We start from the raw sequence: 20,676 nt of genomic DNA, 5'->3' as shown, positions 1-20,676 counted from the left end.
TCACTCTACCCAGGATGCAGCCTGGCCCATCATAGGGTGCAGTAAGTGCAGCATGTCAATGTGTGTTGTAAACTGAGAATCCTGGTTTTAAAGTATCTTTATTGTTTTGAGATTTATGAAAATAATGTATGTTCATTATGTAAAATTCAAATTATACAGAAACATAACATGGATGCCCCTGTTAGGGGAATGAATCTCATTCCTACCAGACAGTCCCTCCAGCAACCACTTTCTGATTTTAGTCACTGTAGATTCATTTGAGCTCTTCTTTGAACTTCATATAAATGGAATCATATAGCGTATGATCTTGTGCCTAGTCTTTCAATATAATTCAATATAATTTGAGATTCATCCATGTTATTGTAACATCTGTACTTCTTTGTTTAGAGACAGGCTCTCACTCTGTTGCCCCGGCTGGAGTGCAGTGGTGTGATCATAGCCCACTGTAACCTCGAACCCCTGGGCTCCAGTGATCCTCCTGCCTCACCCTCTCGAGTAGCTTGGGACTACAGGTGCACGATCACGCCCAGCTCATTTTTTTTCCTATATTTTTTACAGACAGGGTCTCGCTATGTTACTTAGGCTGGTCTTGAACTCCTGGCCTCAAGGAGTTTTCCCCACCTCAGCCTCCCAAATTCCTGGTATTATAGGCATGATCCCCTGTACCCAACCTGTAGTTATGTTTTCAATAATTAATTTGTATTCCATTGAATGAATATACCACAATCCATCCATTATTATTAGTGGACATTTGGGCTGTTTCTAGTTTGGGGTTATTATGAATAAAGCTGCTCTAAATGTTCTTATACACATCCTTCTGCGGATATATTAAACCTGAATTTTAATCCTGGGCGTGCCACTGGGGAGCTCTGAGACACTGGAAGCTTGCTGAAAGTCTCTGAACCTCAGTTTCCACACCTGTACGACAAGGTGAGGAGACTGTGCCTCCCAGGGCTGCGGAGGATGCAGCGATCTGTGCCGTGGGCTCAGCTGGACGCCCGACGCTTGGCAGGAACTTAATAAACGGGAGCTGGTCTGTCACCTCCTACTTCTGTGCCTTTGCTCATTTTGTACCCTCTTCATAGAATATATTCACCTCCGTTTTTGCTTGTCAAAATCCACCCCTCTTTTAAAAGGAGATGGGCCAGGATTTCCATAAATCTGACTGGTCCCAGCCCCGACTCCATCCCCTAGAGACGGGCTTTTTCTGCAATGGAAGTCCCATCCCTCATCGTATTTCTCTTAGGGGTCTGGTCACTTGCCTGTGTGACTCAGGGGCACATCCAGCCCCTCTTCCTCCTACTCCTTGGGAAACCCTGAACAACCTGAAAACAGGGACCAAATCTGACTCTTCACGGCACCCCCACCCCACCGTGTACCAGCCCCTGCGTGGCGGGAGCTCCGGGCCGACTGGCAGTGTTGGGAGAGGAGCCCAGCGGCAGGCAGGGGCCCGAGAGCCAGGCAGGAGCTGGGCCTGGTCGGTGGGCAGAAGGGGGCCAGCCCTCCGTCTTTGTGGAAGCCGACAGTGGGTGCCACAGCTCCCTGGGCCCTCCTCTGGGACCCTGAGTCCCCATGGGCCCTGCCTCGAGGAGGGTGGCTTCAGCAGGCATCTCGGGCACCTGTTGACAGAAGAACCTTGTGGACAGGTGACCCTCCCATCCCAATATGGCCACCCATTGACTCCAGGGCCACTCATTGCGCACCGGCTCCAAGCCTGAACGTGCACGTCATGGGCCCCTAACCTGATCTGTGACCCCTGGAAAGCCTCTGCCCCTTCTGGGCCTCAGTTTCCCCATCTCTGCAGGGTTGCCCAAAGGCCTTTCCAGCTCTGACCAGAGAATGTGCCCACTCCCTGCCCGCTCACGGGGGCTCCTCCTCACGGAAACCTCTGCCCCACAGGCAGGAGGGAAGTGTCACCGTGCCCAGGTCTCTCTGGAAAATTCCCAGAGTTCAGTTCTTTCCCGCGGTTCAACTGGAGGAATTGCATCTTTCTTGCTCGCATCTCCTGGGATCTATTCTTGGCCTTGGCGGGCTTGATGTGGTGGCGCGTGGGTGTTCCCTTTTAATTTGGGGCCCGGAGCCGTCCGAGGCCCGGCCCGGTAATTACGAGCGCAGAGCCAGTTATGGAAACAGCTCTTGAGAAAAGCCAGTGAGGAGACCGGACCGAAAATACCCCAGAAGTGAAGGCCCGGGCCTGCCCTAGGCGGCGCTGAGATTTCTGGGTGCGAGGAACCCCTTCAGGACGCAGGCTGACCCGTCGTCCACCCTGTGGCCCTTCCGCTGGCCGGCGGAGGCCGAGGAGACCCGGGGGACCTTGCGTTAGGCCTGACGTGGCCCCTCGGCCTTCGCTACGAGCAGGACTGGCCAGACGGGCCCAGCCTGTCCGCCCCGGGGCTCTGGGGGAGCCTGTCCCCCACCTCAGGGCCAGGCTGGAAGGAGGCAAGTCCCACAGCAACGCGAACTGTCGGTGGCATCTGATGGAGACGCTGTGACGTGGAAGCCACTCCCAGACCAGCAGTGATGCCCCGGCCCAGGTGCCGGACACGGAGCTGCCGTCCTGGGGACAGGCAGCCCTTGGGAAGAATGGGCTGGGTCCCACCCCGCCCCTGGGGCCGCCGGAGCACAGGGCTTGCTGAGCTGACCGCTGAGAGCCTCTCGTGTCCCCCTCACGTGGCTCCGTCCCTGCTGTCAAAGGGCTTTCTGTGCGGAGGGGCAGCTGAAGCAGGAACAGGAGCCCCTGGCACAGCGGGAAGGGAGAGACCAACGGCCTGATCCGTGTGGGGTCGGAGGAGAAGGGGGCTCCTCAGCCGGGCTGAGAGGGAGGCAGCCTTTGTCACGACGGGAGGGTCGACCCCAGAGAGAGCAGCTTCAGGAGGGACTCTGGGGAGGGTGTTTGCAGCCAGAAGGCGCAAGAGGCCGAGAGGGACAGAGGGCGGGGCCAGCTCGGGGAGGGCCTGGAACACAGAGCTGAGCTCCTGTGGGCCTTGCGGGGCTGGGAAGGGTCTGAGGGATGCGGGACGGGTCACACGGGTCAGAAGTTCTGTTCTCTGAACAGCCACTCAGAGCTGGAGGGAGAGGGTGTCTTTAGAAGTCTTACTTTTTGGTCAGAAACGAGACAGATTTAGGTTGTCTGGGTGAGTCTAAATTTTGTCCGGGGCTCAAAAATAGCTGGAGCCTTTGTTGGTGTCGGGCCGATGGTCACAGGGCTGGACATCTGGAGGGCTGGCGTGCGAGTGGCAGGCGCAGCGCCCCGGACGTGGCCAGTGGCCGTGACGGGTGGAGGCCGCCTCCTGCCCACAGCAGGCCTTTCCTGGAAACGTGGGATCCAGAGGTTGTTTTAGCTGAGGCTGGAGGAGGAGGCCGAGGGTTCCATCAGCGCACGCTGGTGATTCACGATTGTTTATTTTCCTGGGGCCACAGTGAGGCGGTTCAGAAAGGAAACTTTGACTACCTCCCCGGGTGGGGCCCTGTGGAAGGTAGCATTGTCTGTTCCATGTGCTGAGCATGGCCTGTTATCACCGTGGAGCTGGCTGTCAAGAGTCCCTGTCGGCTGGAGAAAACTCTACAGGTGCACTGTGGCCGCAGTGGCTTCCCACTCACCTCCCAAGGTCAGGGGTGGTCACAGCATCAGCAGCAATCGGACTTTTAAAATTCTTCCTACATCACAGGGCTTCTTTGAATCACCATGCTGAGTTCTCAGAGGCTGAGAAACAGGATTTGTTACAGACGAACTGGCCTTGCTGTCACTCCAACCTCTTCTTGTTTGCCTCAACCCCTGACCACTAGATTCCAGCCACACCAGCCTCCTTGATGCTTCTCAAACACCCAGGGCCTTTGCACCTGCTGTTCCCTCTGCCTGGAAGGCTGTCTCCTAGCTCTTCACATGACTGGTTCCTTCTCCAGACATGGCTATTTTTCCCCTTACATACTAGGTTTTAGAATAATGGAATGGGATCTTAGCATTCCTAAAAGGCAGTGGTTCTCAACAAGGGACAATTTTGACTCCAGGGGATATTTGGCAATATCTGGAGACATTTTTGATTGTTGCAACCAGGGAGGGGAAGTGGGTGCCGCTGGCATCTAGAGGGGCAGCGACCAGGGATGCGGCAAACCATCCTGTAATACACAGGACAGTCCCCCACAACAAAGGACTATCTGGCCAAAAATGTCCATAGTGCCAAAGTTGAGAAACCTGTTCAAAGGTGACCAGTGTATGGTGGTGGTGGTGATGATGATGACGATGATGATGCACTCACCCTTTCTAAGGTAAAAGGTCATCTTTGTCTGTTTATGTTGCTATAACAGAATACCTAAGGCTAGGTAGCTTATGAAGAAAAGTGGTTTATTTGGCTTTTAAGTCTGGTGGCTGAAAGGTTCAAGATTGGGCACCTGCATCTGGTGAGGGCCTCAGGCTGCCTCAATTCATGGTAGAAAGGGGAGTGGGCAGGTGTGGAGATCACATGGTGAGAGAGGAAGCGAGAGAGAAACCAAGGAAACCAGACTCTTTTTACAGACGCCCACTCTGTAGGGAACTCATCTATTCCTGTGAGACGGAGACCTCACTCACTACCACCGTGGCACCCTTGAACTCCTCTCCTAAAAGTGCTCTTTCATTCTCTACCACAAGGCCAGGCTGTGAATTTCCTACATTTTGACACTCTGCTTCCCTTTAGATTACAAATTCTGCCTTTAGGTCGTTCCTTTGCTGTCGTAACTGAGTGTAAGCTATTAAAAATAACCACTCTGATTATTGAGCACTGAGCTGCTTAAAAATTTCTTCTACCAGATAGGCAAGTTCATCATTCTTAAGTTCTGCCTTCCGGGAAGCCCTAGGGCATGGCCACAGGGCAGCCGTGTTCTTTGCTATGGTGTGACAAGGACGGCCTTTATTCCTGTATCCAATGCCTTGTTCCTCAGTTTTGTCTGAGACCTCGTCAGAGAGACCTTACTCTCCACATTTCTATCAGCATTTTGGTCATTATCACTAAACCAGTCTCTAAGAAGTTCCAACTGTCCCTTGTCTTTTTGTTTTCTTCTGAATCCTCCCCAGAATGACCCTTATTGTTGTGTTCATGGCAATACAGGCTTTTTCCAGCCCGCTCCTCCAACTTCTTCCATCCACTACCTAGTACCCGGCTCCAAAGCCACTTTTGCATCTGCAGGTACCTGTACAGCAACACCCTAACCTTCGGGACCAATTTTCTTAGTCTGTTTTATGTTGCCATAACAGAACACCTATGTCTAGGTAATTTATAAAGAAAAACAGTTTATTTGGCTCATGAGGCTGGTGGCTGAAAGGTTCAAGAGCAACTGCAACTGGTGAGGCCTCAGGCTGCTTCAGTTCATGACGGAAAGTAGGAGGGGAGCAGGCACGTGCTGAGAGATCACAGGTGAGAGAAGAGGCAAGAGAACGAAACCAAGGGAGCTAGACTCTTTTTAACACATCCCTACTCTCTAGGAACTAATCCATTCCTGGGAGAGGGACAGCTCACTCACCCCCCACCCCAGGGCATTAATGTATTGGATTATAACCCACAGAATAAAATAAACATCCACAAATCCATAATGATGTAAATAAATAATTCTAGCAGTGCAGTAGCATCATAATAGCTCACTTCAACCTCGAACTCCTGGGCTCCAGGGATCCTCCCGCCTTGGCCTCCTGAAGTGCTGGGATTACAGGTGTGAGTCACTGTGCCTGGCAAGTCTTTTTTTCAAAAGAATTTCAATTAATAATTGTGGAAGGAATGAAGGAAATAGAAAATCAGTATTACAGATACTATAGAATAATTGATGCAGGCAGGATTCACTAGTGGGTACTAAAATTAGTGGGCACAAGCTTGAAGAGAAACAGGATATGTGCTTAACCTGGAAGTATCTTCCTCATGGTATTTATTATTTACAAAAGGAAAAATAGTGACATTACAGTGAAAAGCCTGGCAGACATCCTGTAACCAAGGAATCAAAGTTAACATCGCTAGTAATAAGACAGATTGACATAACGTTACCCAATTTCATGCTCTATGGTAGTCTCCAAAATCCATATCTTAGTCTAAACATGAGAAAACATAAAACAAACCCAAATTGAGGGAAGTGCTACAAAATAACTGACCGGTACTCTTCAAAAGTGTCAAGGTCACGAAAGGAAAGACTGGAGAACAGTCACAAGTCAGAGGAGCCCCAGGGGAAATGACAAGGAAACATAACCCGGGATCCTGGATTGAATCCTGGAACAGAGAAAGGACGTTAAGGGGCAGTAGTAGAAAAGCTGGTGAAATCTGAGAAAAGTCTGTATTTTAGTTAACAGTATCACACCAACATCAATTTCCTAGTTTTCTTAATTGTGCTACACATTGGCTATGTAAGCTGTTATCATCAGGGGAAGAGTATATCTGGAAAGTCTCTGTACTATTCTTGCAACTCTTCTCTAAATCTGAATAATCTGGGCCGGTGCAGTGGCTCACGCCTGTAATCCTAGCACGCTGGGAGGCTGAGGCGGGAGGAGCCCAGGAGTTGGAGGTTGCAGTGAGCTATGATGACGCCACTGCACTCTGACGTGGGCGACAGAGACACTGTCTCAAAAAAAAAAAAAGAAAGAAAGAAAGAAAAAATTAAATAATCTAAAATTTTTTCAAAATAAAGTTAACAGCATAAATAAAGCAGCCCCTCCCCCCAGCATCATTCCCAGTCCCACCTCTCTGTGTCCTTCACAGCTCTAACCACACATGCTGATCTTGTTTATCCCCCTGGGCAGGGTCTGGTCTGTCTTGTTGGCTTCAGTGTCTCCTGTGCCTAAATAGTGACTCGCACGCGACAAGCACTGCTCTCAAATGTGTTGAATAAATGAATTAATTAATATTCCTGGACGTGACCAGCAAAAATGAATGGGAAAAGTGAACGTTCTTGTAAAGTCTTCAGACCATGAGACGGCAACAGAATCAGGAATCCTCCCACAAGCCCAAAAGTGAAATTATGGGACCCCCAAAATTAGGAATCTTGGCCCCAGATTTTGCAGGTGGGGGAAATAATTTACGACCCAGAAACCTTGCTCTAAACAGCAGTAGTCCCTCCCAGGGCCAGCACAAAGAGAGGATTCCTGGCAGGACACATCTCAGATGGTCGGGATCCAGGACACGGGCCAGATGGGGAGCACCCCCTGCACCCTCACCCCCAGCCTGTCTGGGATGAACGTCCCAACCCCACAACTGGCCGTGGAATTTTACTGGGAAAACCTGAGAAACGACATTGTACAGACCTTGGCCCTGCTGTAAATTCCCTCCATGAACCCCCAAATAATAGCAGGGCTTTGGGAAGCAGCAGCAGCCATTCTGTGCTGTGTGTTCAGGTGTCTGTCTTTAGTCCTGAAGCGTTTGGGGCCAATACCAACTTGGTCTTTATGCCATCTTTTCAGCATCGGACAGTGGTGGTCCACTGTAGTGGACAGAGTCCAGCCAGGGTCAGGACTCCTGGGTCCTGTTTCCACATGTGTATAAAGTGGGTGCAGAGTGTGCGTGGTGCTCTCTGTCTGGGCCAGCACTGGTCTCAGTGGTGCTGCTGAGGTGCTGCCTCTCTGAGCCCGGGCATCTTCGGGAGATTCCAGACCTTGGTTATATGGGAAGGCAGGGCCTGGGCGTGCACCCACAAGGAAATGCTCCTGAACAGTCCAGCCCTCGCTGGACCATGACCAAGTACCGACCACAGTGAGCAAACCTGACCCTATATCAAAGTGTCGTTTTGCAGATGTGGACACCCAGCCCCGAAAGTTAAATGCCTTGACTAAGGTCGGGCAGGTGAAAGCTGGCATCTTTAAGTCATCCAAATGCCTGCCAGTTCAACTGATGTATTTTCATGTTATATTTTCTCTCATGCCACATTTTTATTTGAAAAAAAAACAAAACAAAAAAACCCTGAATGTCTCCCTCCCCCCACCCAATGCCTGTAGAGTTTCAGATGGTGCTGGCTGCATGGCATCACTTTGGCACTTTAAGTTAGGAAATTAGAGGTTAGTGCCCTCCCACCTCCTAAGGAATGGGTACCACTTGTATCCCATAGTCCCTTCCCTTTCACAGACGAGAACACTGAGGCCACACCAAGGAGTACCTGGTCACTGGCAGGTTCAGGACCAGGAGCCCCAGCTACGGGCCAGAGAATCTGCACTTTTCAGTGCTGTGTTGGTGGCTAAAGCAGGGCAGCTTGCCCAGAGCCACCACAGGGGAAAATCCAGGTCCTAGCAACTGCTTTTTCCCCCACATCAGCTTTTGAGAAATATCTTTCCTAATCCAAAGGAGCAGTCACTGCCCAGCTATAAATCCAGCAGACAAAGGGGCACTCCCTTCAGGCGGTGACAGGAATGTCCATGTTAGTGCTGTACCCCAGGAAGTTTTATCAATGTCTGCTGAAAATCATTATTTTCCTAAAAATTTCCCAACTTCTAGGCTTGCCCGGAACAGCCAGCATAGGCCGTTTCCTGTGCTGGAACTCCTGGGCGGCTTATCGATTTCACAAACCCACGGGAAGGGAGTTTGGAAGTGGGGTCAGTTCAGTTGAGCAAGACTCTTGAGCCAGCCTGTGCGGCCCCACCCGTCAGCGAGGGAGGAAGGCCACAGAGCTCGTGTCCACGCAGAGCTGGTGGCTTTGTGGGCTGTCTCTTCGGACGCAATATGAGATCAGCATCTGGTCATTCCCAGTGAGCCCCCAGGACCCACCTGTCTGCCTCCGCTGTGCCCTGGGGGCAGGTGTGTATCATGATGCTGTGACACAGATCGGCCCAGGACAAAACTGAGTGGCTCCTTCACTGTCACACCCTGTGACAACCAACAGCAAGGACTTATTTCATCCTGCAAACTGGGGCTTCTTACACAGCCATGTAACACAAGTGGTCTGCCCAGTTCCTGAATCCACTGCAATTGTCACCAAAGTTGTGCATGTGAGTGTATCTGTTTTCATCTCTTTGTATTTCAGTGAAAAAACCAGACAGAAAGTGTATCTAGGGAGGGGGGCACACGTGTGTAGATGTTCGGGGCATGGGCATCACTCAGCAAATGTCCAGAACCCTGCCCTGGGCAGTCCCTGCCTGTGGCTGCGGCACCTGGACCGTGCCCTGCAGCACACTGAACAGCCTGGCTCTCGGGTGGGCATTGGCTGTGTGCCAGGCACCCTCGGGTGCTGTTGGACAATGCACGACCCAGTCCTCCTCCGCCCTGCCCAAGCAGGTCTGGCCCCGGCCCTGCCCAGCACAGCCGCTTGCCCGTCCGCCACTGGGCCAGGTCCCCACCGCGAGGACAGGAAGTGCTCCCCACATCCGTCTCGGGCCACACAGCCCGGTGCTTTTTAAAAACCTGGCTGTGGTCACCGAGCCCAGTAGCCAGAGAGAGAATTTTTAAAAAGACTCACAAACATATAATTAAAATCTCAGTGTTGGGTTTTGAGGAAGGCGCTGGGCGGCTCCCAGCCCTGCTTTCCGGAAACACAGATTTTTAGTGTTTGAAAGTGACAGGAGGCTAAAGTGAGACCGCCCTAAATATACCATCCTGGGCATTTCCGTGCAGGGAAATGTGGGATTTATTCCGCAACCGCGGACTCCGCCAGACTCTTAGACCAGCCCCCGCCGCGGGGCCGCCTCGGATCCCACCTCCAGCCCTTGCGCCAGCTCGGCCTCCAGGGAGTCTTGCAACCCGCCACTCGCCCCACCAGGCCCTGCTGCCCCCACCTGCTGTGCTCCCCGCTGGCCAGAGGCACAGCCCATGTCCTGGCCCGGCTCCCCTGCTGTGCCCCACACCTGCTGGCCTAAGGGCACCTCCACACCTGTGCAGGTGGGGTCCCCTCTGCCTAGAGCGCCCTCCCTGCCACCTTCTCCAACCACCAGAACTCCATCCCATCCTTCAAGGCCAGTTCAGGTGTCACCTCCTCCGTGGAGCCTGCTCAGATCACACCACCTCGTGGGACCCTCGGACTTCCCCAGCACCTGACTGGGCCTCTCCAGCAGCTTGTCACTCCCACCCTGGCTCTTCTTGTTCCTTTCCATGTTTCCCTCCTCCCTCCTTCCTCCTTCTCCTTGTTCCAAAAAGGGAAACTGGGTCCTTTGCCCTCTGCTGTTTCCAGGTGATCACTTGCCTGCCCTGCCCTCGGGTCCCTCCACTCTAGGCCTGTGTCCTGCAGTGCCCTGACACTGCGGCAGGTTCACACTCCTGCCTCAGCCCAGCTCAGCTGTCAGCTCTGAGCCCCCCACCTCATCCCTGCCCTCCCATCCAGGCAAGGGGCAGATTCTGGATGGCCCGTGTCCCGCTGAGATGCCCTTGGTTATGTCCCTGTCCACCAGGGTTCCCCGGGAGGGCCTGGCCCTTTCCTGCCTTGGGTCCGATGTCTGTGTCCCTTTGGCCTGGGAGCTCCCAGAGGAGGGCCCAGCCTCTGTCTCACCTGCAGGTCCCAGGGCCAGATGGGGGTTGGGGGGCTGCGAGCCAGGTTTGGGGGTGGCCAGGCGCAGGGCTCAGGGTGGCCTGACTACACGACCTCTCGGAGCCTTGTCTACATTGTGGAATCCTGTCTACACCATGGGGCAGGCCTAGAACAAGACCATTTGCACAGGAGGAAGCTGGCACTGCCCAGGCCTCCCAGGGCCCCCCAAGGCAGTGGGTGACAGCAGGTCACCCGGCTCTGCCCACTCAGCAGCCTGAGTCACCCCGAGTGACTGGCTCCGCTTTGTCTTCCAGTGGAGCGAGACCGAGCCCTGGGCCACCAGGAGCCCCACTGGAAGGAGTTCCGCTTTGACCTGACCCAGATCCCGGTGAGGGAGGCGGTCACAGCCGCGGAGTTCCGCATTTACAAGGTGCCGAGCACCCGCCCACTCAACAGGACCCTCCACGTCAGCATGTTTGAGGTGGTCCAGGAGCAATCCAACAGGTGCCTTCCCCTGGGCCCCGGCGCCTGCCCCGCCTCACGGTCTCATGGTCAAGGCCCTGGTGGTGTGTCCCACCCACTGGGGGCTGGGGTGGGGGAGGGGGAGGATCTGTTCCCAGAGGATGGAAAAGGGAGCCAGGGAGATGGGAAAGATGTTTGTCCTGAGACCTCTGGGCACTGTGGGAACAGCCCAGAGACAGTCCTGGTGTCAGGTCCCCGTCCTGCCATCCTGGCCGTGGGACCTTGGTCGGGTCACTGAGCCTCAGTTTCTCCATCTGTATTCAGGCGCAGTAACACCTCTGTGGGCTGACTCAGTGAGATAAGGCGTGGAAGGAGCCAGCCCAGAGTCAGATGCGCCAGTGACGGGTCCCCAAGCGGACACTAGAAACTCACAGGCAGCTGTGCCGGCCACCAGTTAATTGTTCTTTCGTGTCCACAGGGAGTCTGACTTGTTCTTTTTGGATCTTCAGACGCTCCGAGCTGGGGACGAGGGCTGGCTGGTGCTGGATGTCACAGCAGCCAGTGACCGCTGGCTGTTGCACCGTAACAAGGACCTGGGACTCCGCCTCTATGTGGAAACTGAGGATGGTGAGGCTGAGGGGCTGCTCCCCCGGGGCCCTCACAGGCTGTCTCAGCAGAGGCCATGGTGGTGGCCTCCTTGGGCCCTGGTGTCCCGCCATTCTCAGCTGTGCCCACTGTGAGGGTCGATGAGGTCCAGAGAGGAGGTCCTGGGCAGGTGGCCCTGCTCTCCTGCAGAGCCCACATTTGAGTCTCTAAGAGTGAGCCCATGTCTTCCTTCCCCGGGACGCAGGCAGTTCTGCCCCCGGAGCGGCTTCTACATTGGGAGCTTCTGCACTGGGAAGGGAAGGAGGGGAGGTGGCTGCATCCCCAGGCTCTGAGTCCGAGAGGCCTGGGTTTGAATCCCACCTCGGCAATGCCCCACTCGGTGGCCCTGGCCTCAGTTTTCTCATCCAGAGAACGAGGATTCTCTCTCACTGCACGGGGATTTGGGGGGACAGCCTCTTTCATACCGGGCAGTGGGAAAGGCCGAAGGTGGGCACGAGGTTGGTGTGTTTGTGGTCCAGCAAGAGGGCGCGTGGGCTGCAGAGCCGGCCAGGGAGCAGTTGGAAGGAGCTGAGATTGAGAGAGGGCGGCAGGGGTAGCTGAGTTAGGGTAAACCAGGGCGAGGTATTCGGAGTTTGGGGTGGTTGATTTTGCTTAGTAGCAGGGAGGATGACAGGACCTGATTCAGGCTTTTGCAGAGAACCCTCAGAAATGCTGCCCTCAAGGGGGTGGAGGGTGACTCCCCACCCGTCCATAATGGCGACCCACAGGGACTTGCTGTCTGAAAGCACCGTGTGGACGGGGTGGGGCAGAACCTGCACAGTGAGGAGCCGGACAAGCTCCACGTCGCCTGGGAGGAAGGTCACATCCACACGCGCTGTGGACAACGGCGCTTCCCCTCGGAGGCCGCCTCCCCCAAGCCCATAACCCCCCTCCAGCCACGAGAAAACTCTCCGCAGAATACCTGACAAGTACTTCTCAAAACTGTCACGGTCATCAAAAACGAGGCAAGTGGAGCCTAAGCAGTTGTAACAACTAAATGCGATGTGGTGTCCTGGACGAGATCCTGGAACAGTGAAAGGACATTAGGGGAAAATTTATGAAATCCGAATAAATGATGGCATGTGCTTAGTAATAAGATACCAGTATTGGTTCATTAGTTGTGACAGGGGTACCCTACCTAGTAGTGTAAAATGTTAACATTCCCCAGGAGAAACTAGGCCCAGGTATATGGGAACGCTCTGTGCTACCTTTGACAAATTTTCTGTAAATCTCAACTGTTGTAAAATTAAAACTTTACAGAACATCTGCATAAAATAAGCAACCCCCTGACTTCAGCGGGGAGGGCAGACTGAGAAGGACGAGAGTGACGTCAGAGAGACCTGTCGGAGCCACACAGCGGTCCAGGAGGCGGCTGTGAGGGCTCGTTGGTGCGGAGACGGAGAAAGGTGGATGAATTAGGGAGGTGAGGATGTAGGTCCAGCTGGGGAACAGGTGAGGGAAGAGGGGAATGGTGGATGACATGTGGACCCAACCTGTGGATAGTTTTTAATAGATTTTTTGGCCTGAGTTGGCAGAAAATAGAGGAAGGGCAGGTTTCGGGTAGTAAGTCAAGAGTTCTTCTGTGGCTGGCATATGGAGACCCTCTGGGGTCCTACTGAGATCCCTGGACCTCATGGAAATGCCACTCCAGGGACAGGTCGGTATGGAGATCCAGGTGTGAGAAGCGCTGGAATGTAATGGATTTAAAGCCATGGAACTGGACCAGGTCACTTGGAGAAGGAATGTGTCCCTGGAGACGAAGGGGGTGGCCCAGAGCCCTGCAGCCTCCAACAGGAGGGACCAGGAAACCTGGAGGGCAAGGTGACCCAGACGCCAAGAGAGAAAAGTGTTTGCAGAAGCAGGGAGTTGTCATCTGTGTCCTGCTGTGAGCATAGAAGACAAGAACAGAGAAGTAACCAAAGGATTTAGTCACAGGAGGATGTTGATGACCAAGAGCTCAGTGTGGGGACAAAGTCTGATGGGGGAGGTGGAGGGAGGCAGTGGAGACAGTAGACAGCTCTTTCCAGAACCTTTGCTGGGGAAGGGGAGCAGAGAAATGGGGTGGTGGCTGGAGAGAAATGGGGGACAGGGCAGCGTCTTTACAGGTTAGGCGACACTCCTGCACTTCTGTGGGGGAGTGACTCAGTGGAGAGGGACGAAAACTGCAATACTCAGGACCAGTTCAAGGGTGAGGGACAGAGGACATTGGCGGCAGGCTCTTCAGGTGCAGGGGCCCTTCCTGATGGCTGTGTGGGAGGGACAATGTGCTTCACTGTCACAATGAGGGGTGAGCCTGAGCCCCAGGTGTTTGCGTTGGAGCAGACATCCACTCTCCCGGTTGTCACAGGATTAAACCAGGGTGCCCCGCACAGAGGGAGTGCTCAGAGAGGGGTGGCTCATCACCACCATCAGCGTCCCCCTGCTGTGCCTGTTCCTTAGACACTGGCAGCTCTGGGGAGGCTCTGGCGGGTTTGCAGCTTCTGTCTGAGGCTCCACGAGGCAGGAGGGATTGGGGTGACGCCTTCCACGCGGAGCCTGGGCTCGGCTCTGCCCTGCGCCTGGGGCCTGTGTGCGGGACACAGGTGGACGGAGAGCAGCGCCGTCCCGGGCCTGCACGGGCGGCGACTCTGGCCCCCAGCTCTGGGCAGGCGCGGGCACAGCTCCGTCCTTGTCCCTGCGGCGGGCCGTTAGGAACCTGGCTCCTGGCCGCGTACACCTGGCTCCCAGCACGACCCCCAGGCGCGCGTCACGGCGCTGGCGCCCTCCCTGCTCTGTGACTCGAGGTGCCCCCAGCTTGTGCCCGGGACCTCGGAGCCCGGCGGACGATGGCGGCCTGGCGGCTCCTGGTGGTGACACTCGGGAGCTCCCCGTCTCACTACTGCCGTGACACACAGACAGACATACATGTGAATCTGTGATGGAGAAATGTGGTCTTCATGGAAGTTTCCCCGGTAGCTCCTCTGACTTTCTTCTGGGGCCTTTCACTTTGTTGGTAAAGTTTGTTTCCCGGCAGCCTCCCCTCCTCCTCCCACGTCTCTTCTGGTGCCTGAATAAATACGTGACCCTAGAAGGAAAACAGAACCGTGTCCAGGGGTTGGGACCTGGTGATGGGAGAGGCGGGGAGAGACTGCTGGTGCCGACAGCCCACAGGGAAGGTTCCCCCAGAAAGAAGCAGTCTCTGTGTTGCCCAAGGCGACAGCTTATGCTAAAAGGAGGTCTAGAAACCTAAGCGATGGACTAGAGGGTTTTCTCCACTTGAGCTGCATCTGCATCCTCCAGACCAGACACCTACATCCTTCCCCCTGTTAGTGGCCCTAAGTGGCCTCTTGTGTAACAGCCCTCAGAACCCAGGAGGGGCTGTGAGGTGTCTCATCCTGAGTCTGTAGTCTCAAAACTAAAGTGAGAAGAATGTGTGTGTGTGCATGTGTGTATGTGCCTGTGGGTGCCTGTGTGTGCACTGTTGGAGACCAAGCCTGGCACGGAGCGTGCTCCTTGTAAGTGAGCTCCAGGGGTTCACACAGCTGATGGGAGCGTGCTGGGCAGAGCAGTAAGTTCTAGGTGGTCAAGGACGGCCTTTTTGAGAGGGCCCATTAGAGCCTCACCCAATGGAAGGGCTGGATCCTGGACAGGAGGGATGGCACTCGCTGAGGGGACAGCCTGGGGGCGTGGGGAAGTGGCCAGGGACCATGGCTGGGGGTGGGTGGGATGAAATGTTGTTGAGTAGACGGTGGGGCACATTTTCGGGCTTCTGGGGAGGGGCAGCTGACTTGCCCCGGCTGTGAGAGTTTCTAGCAGGAGTGTGGAACAGGCAGAGGTGCCAGGAGCACACAGCGAGACGCCCCACTCTCATTCCCAGGGAGGGTCTGCCAGACCTGGGCAGCCTGGGAGCTGCCACCGCCAGGACTGCCCGGCCTTCCTGCAGCCAGCTGGAGCCAGGGGCCCTGCCCAAGGACGGGTGGGCACAAAGCAGAGCTGAGGGGAGGGGGGCTCTGGGCTCTGGAAGGAGGGGCTGGGGGGCTTCCCCAGGCCTGCCGATGCAAGCTCTGAACAGAGACCAGGCATCAGTCCCCTTCCCCCCATGGCCCCAAGCCAGGCCTCTGCAGTTGGCCAGGGAAGGGTGTGACTGTCCTGGCTCTGTCCCACCTTGCCCTGGGACCTTGAGCAGTTGCTGCTGTCTTTGGGCCTTCGTTGCTGCTGCTGTAAAATGGGCGCCTGGGATCGGCTGCTCGCAAGGGCCCTCAGTCAGGCTCACCTGGCCTGTGGGGCCTGCGAAGGGGTCCCCAGCACCAAAGGGTCCCTGGCTCAGAAGGTCTGCAAGGGTTTATTGGGGAATTGATCTAATATGTCGCCATGTTCTGTGCCCAGGAGACCCCCATAACTGCAGACCCTGGAACATAGGTAGTCGCACAAAAGAAAGGCAAATAGTGAACAAAGCCTGGAGGACTGATGGCCCCTTGCCCCCCGCAGCCAGGGCTCCCCAGCAGCAGACAGCCCTGGAGGGCTGCCCTGGGTCCAGAGTCGTCCCCATGGGGGGCCAGTCTGCAGAGTTCCCCTCCAGGTCCCGGCATCGGTGACTGCCGGCCACCCTGCTCAGGACACTGTGTTCCTTTCCCATGTGTCCTCTCCCGCCTGTCCCTCTGCTCCTGAGGCTCCGCCCCCTGTGGCTCTGCCACTTTCCATAACCCAGACTGGCCAGGACCCAATCTGCCGAATGGCTCTCCCGGGCCGCCTTCCGATGGCGGTGCCTGCACCCAGCACCCTCCCTGTCCATGGGGCTCTGGTCCACATTCCTCAGAGGGAGCCTCTCCCGGGCCCAGAGCAGTTGTCTGTGGCAGGTGACGTCACAGGTCAAAGGTTGGTCTCTGGATTGAAGGGTTCAATCAAGTGTCCAGCGGACACCTGGCCTGAGGCACAGCTGCTTAAGGGCCGAGCTCTGAGAGGGACTGAGAGTGGGGCAGGCGGTGTCCTCGACCTGTGGTGCGTAATGGAGACCCACGTTGTATAACGTGCCTAACATGTAGGTATGTCTGCGTGTGTATATGTACACATGTACATGTATGTGTGTGTGCATGTCTATGTTTATCAGTGTTTGTAACATGGAAGTGAAATGTGCTCTCGTGTAAACTGACCACTTGGCACTGTGTTCAAAGAGATGCACAAATGAGCTAGTGATCCTGCTTCTGGGACTCAGTGTGAGGAGACCTCACACCCAAAGTGCACAGGCTCTGCTGTAGCCTCATCTCTATAACGAGAGCCGGGAAATGGCCCGCGTGACTAAGGACGAGCCGCGTCTACGTCAATCGCGCTGTGCGCTCCACGGGACTTTATACGCTGGAAATGTTTATTGTGCAGACATTTTGCCAACCGGAAAAATGTTTGTGGTAAAAAGTAGAAAAGCCAGGCGTGGCGGCTCATGCCTGTAATCCCAGCAACTCAGGAGGCTGAGGCGGGAGGGTCGTTGAGGCCAGGAGTTCGAGACCAGCCTTGGCAGCGTAGCCAGGCCCCGTCTCTGAAAAAACAATTGCAGAAAATACAGACTTCTTTCCTGGGCTGACAACTGTTTAAAACTTAAATCCATGTCATGAAAACAGCCCAGAAAAATGAAAATGAATATATAGGAGTTGAGGAGGGGGGTTAGAAATGTTTTTTCTCAAAGGTTTCTTTACTGTGGTTATTATGTTGCTTTCACAGTAAGAAAAGAAAAGAGATCACTTGAAATGCAAACAAGTGCAGGAGGAATTGTGGGTTTTGGTCAGGCTTTGCGTTTCCAGGGTCAGGGATCACGTTTTTAATGGCTTCCTGGGTCTCGGGGCGGCTGTGGGAAAAATCCCTTTTTACAGGCTTCGCTGGACCTGGGGCTGAGCCCGAGCCAGGTCCCCGCCTGCAGCCTCCTGTCTCTCTCTTGTTCTCAACCATCATGGGAACTTGGGCTCTGGAAAGAGGCCGACTCGGGTTGAGCCCTGGGCTTGGGACTGGGTTGCAGGGCCAGTCTCTGCCCCACGGAGCCTGGCGCCTCCTCTGCGGGCATCAGGGGGTCGGTCAAGGCCCGGCCCTCGGGCCGCCCCGGCAGAGCAGGACTCGCCGAACCCGCACGTGCTGCCCCGGGCTGTCCCGCTCAGAGGTTACAGGTTCGCACCCCAGACGGTGCAGGCAGGAAGCCAGGACACGGGCCTCAGGGTCCTCAGGCGGAGGTGAGAGCCCGGTTCTGGGAGTCACTGGCAGGGGCCCTGGTCACCACGGAAGCCCCTGAAGTGTCTTCTGTAAAGCGTGCACTTCGGGATTACTGTAAAGACCGAATGAGGTAACCAGTGGGGAAATTCTTTGCAACTTGCAAAACGTGTTACTAACGTCTGTGTCATGATTATCCCTAATACCGACACCTGTGGCTCATGAGGCCCCTCACTCCCCACCTCCTCCAGATCTGCCGCCAGGGAGCCGGGGCTGGACTGAGGACTCTGGGCTTCAGGCGAGGAAACTGAGGCTCAGCCGGCCCCTCAGGCCCTCAGGCTCCACGCCCCTGGACCTGCAGGGGGAGAGGTCCCTCTGTGTCCCCGCACAGGGCCCCCGCCCGTGAGTGACCCCCTCTCTCCTCTGTCTCAGGGCACAGCGTGGATCCTGGCCTGGCCGGTCTGCTGGGGCGACGGGCCCCGCGCGCCAGACAGCCTTTCGTGGTCACTTTCTTCAGAGCCAGCGCGAGCTCCGTCCGCGCCCCTCGGGCAGTGAGGCCACTGAAGAGGAGGCAGCCGAAAAGAACCAACGAGCTGCCGCACCCCAACAGACTCCCGGGGATCTTCGGTGAGGGCCGGGGCAGGGCCTGGGTTGCGGCCCCGCAGGCTTCGGCCGAGAGAGGTGGGGCAAGAACCAGGCGATGGCACAGAACCTCGGGGCCCTCGGTTCGGTCTAAGCCCTGGTCACTCTCCAGCAACCGTGCCTGACACTGTCTTTGCTCTGAGGCACCGAGATGACCAGCCACTCCGCTCTCTCCAGGCCTTGGAGCCTGTGCCCTGCCTGTCCCTGCCACCTGGAAGTCCCCGTCGCTGCTCCCCTGGGTCTCCCAGGCCTTTCCCAGGAGCCTACCTCAGCTGGAGCCTGGGCACCCTGCAGGACCCTCAGCTGTTTATGGGAAGGTCTCTCCCCAGCAGGGCCAAGCCCCTCGGGATCAGGGATAGGTCTGACCCGGCCATGTGTCCTCCTTCACAGGGAGTCAGCCCTTTGGCCGGCCTTGACGGGAGCCACTTGAACACGTGGAATGGGTGTGGTGAGGGGGGTGGCTGTGAATCAAGAGGGGTCTCCAGGGGAAAGAAAGAGGAGGCACAGGGTGGCCGAGGGGCCTCCTGGGGTGTTCGTTGGAGCATCAGGCGGCTCACAGGCTGAGGGGCAGGGGAGGCCAGCCGAGCACAGGGCTACTCTAGCCATGGGGAGCCGTGGAGGGCTCTTGAGCTGGGCCATGGCACAAGCAGAGCTCCAGGGGTGGCTTTATGAGACCACATGGTTTCCTAACATTTGTTTATTCAACAAATGTGCCCATCAGGGTGACCCCCACCCCAGTACCCCATGGGAGCTGCACAGAGCAGGAACCCCAGAAAAGACCTTGTCCTGTCTGTCCCTACAGATGACGTCCATGGCTCCAGCGGCCGGCAGGTTTGCCGTCGGCACGAGCTCTACGTCAGCTTCCAGGACCTCGGCTGGCTGGTAATTTCTGACCCTTCTCTGTCTTTCTTAATTGAAAACCTCCACCTGTAGGTCACACGTGGATCTGCAGGGAGGACTTAGAATTATGGGTGACTTCCATTTTCTCTTTCTCTGTTTTTAGACAGGGTCTTGCTCTGTCTCCCAGGCTGGAGTGATAAGATCATAGCTCACTGCAGCCTCAAACTCTTGGGCTCAAGAGATCCTCCTGCCTCAGACTCCTGACTGGCTGGGACTACAGGCATGTTGACATTACACCCAGCGTATTTCTTTATATTTTTTAATAAAGACAGTCTCGGTATATTGCCTGGGCTGGTCTTGAACACCTGGCCTCAAGGCATCCTCCCGCCTCGCCCACCCAAAATACTGGGATCACAGATGTGAGTCACCACACCTAGTGCAATTTTCTTTCTTTCCTTTTTTTTGAGACAAGATCTCACTCTTTTATGCAGGCTGGAGTGCAGTGATGCGATCATAGCTCACTGCAGCTTCAAACTCCCAGGCTCAAGGGATCCTCATTCCTCCCAAGTAGCCAGGGCTACAGGCGGGCCCCACAACGCCCTGCTAATTTTTATTTTATTTTGTTTTTTGTAGAGACAGGGTCTCATTATGTTGCCCAGGCTGGTCTTGAACGCCTCGGCCTCCCAAAGTTCCGAGATTACAGGTGTGAGCCACTGAGCCCGGCTCCTGTTTTCTTTTTGTGTTTTTCTGTTGTGTTTTCCAAGTTTTCTAAAGTGAAAATATGTTACTTATAGAAGAAGAGTTTTTTTGTTGTTTTGGTTTTTGTTTTTGTAAAAACCATGAAAATGAAGACTGAATCGTCAGCCAGCTAAGCTGTCATCGCTGCTACAGGGACCTGAGATGGTGGCGGTGCCCTGTGCATTGCTGTGACTGCAGCCCGGGGGTGCGGGCGGGAGGGCAGGCTGGGGGAGGACACAGAGCGAGGTGGGTGTGAGGGGACAGAGCTGGAGCCCTGTCTGCCGAGGGTCCCTGGGTGCAGTCAGGCCCCTGAGGGTGGGTGGATGGGCCCTGAGGCTCAGGGAGGGTGAGGGGCAGCCCTGAGTCGTCCTGTGACACGTCCTCTGACGGGACTGAGGGGCTGAGGGGAGGCAGGTGACGGGACTCACCTTCCCCCATGTCCCCCAAGGACTGGGTCATCGCCCCCCAAGGCTACTCGGCCTATTACTGCGAGGGGGAGTGCTCCTTCCCACTGGACTCCTGCATGAACGCCACCAACCACGCCATCCTGCAGTCCCTGGTGAGTGTCTCACCGTCACGCCCGGGCCGGGGTGGGGGCCCTGAGGGGAGGGGGCTGGTGAGCCAGGAGGGCAGTGAGGGCACCTGCTCCGGGTCTCAGGGCGCTTTCTCTGCGTGGAGTCAGTAAGGTAGTGAACCCCACAGCTCTGCAGAAACCACTCCCTCACGGCCACGCCTGTACATGCACGCACCCCTGAACATGGCTGCAGCCCGCACTCACACTACATA

The 20,676-nt window shown here is 55.6% G+C and overlaps 1 protein-coding gene across 2 annotated transcripts in view; it reads left to right on the top strand.

The window, feature by feature from the left end:
* The window catches only part of BMP8A (bone morphogenetic protein 8a), a 29,533-nt gene that overhangs the window by 4,812 nt on the left and 4,045 nt on the right, over positions 1-20,676 (top strand). For both annotated transcript variants that reach the window (XM_045548181.1, XM_045548182.1), the window contains exons 2-6: positions 10,710-10,899; positions 11,336-11,484; positions 18,103-18,297; positions 19,115-19,194; positions 20,339-20,449. In XM_045548181.1, coding sequence (XP_045404137.1) covers positions 10,710-10,899; positions 11,336-11,484; positions 18,103-18,297; positions 19,115-19,194; positions 20,339-20,449 — 725 coding nt within the window. The remainder of the gene's footprint in view (positions 1-10,709; positions 10,900-11,335; positions 11,485-18,102; positions 18,298-19,114; positions 19,195-20,338; positions 20,450-20,676) is intronic.

This window comes from Lemur catta, chromosome 3, assembly GCF_020740605.2.
Source record: "Lemur catta isolate mLemCat1 chromosome 3, mLemCat1.pri, whole genome shotgun sequence".
Classification (NCBI taxonomy): domain Eukaryota; kingdom Metazoa; phylum Chordata; class Mammalia; order Primates; family Lemuridae; genus Lemur; species Lemur catta.
This window is presented reverse-complemented; position numbering and strand designations above follow the sequence as displayed.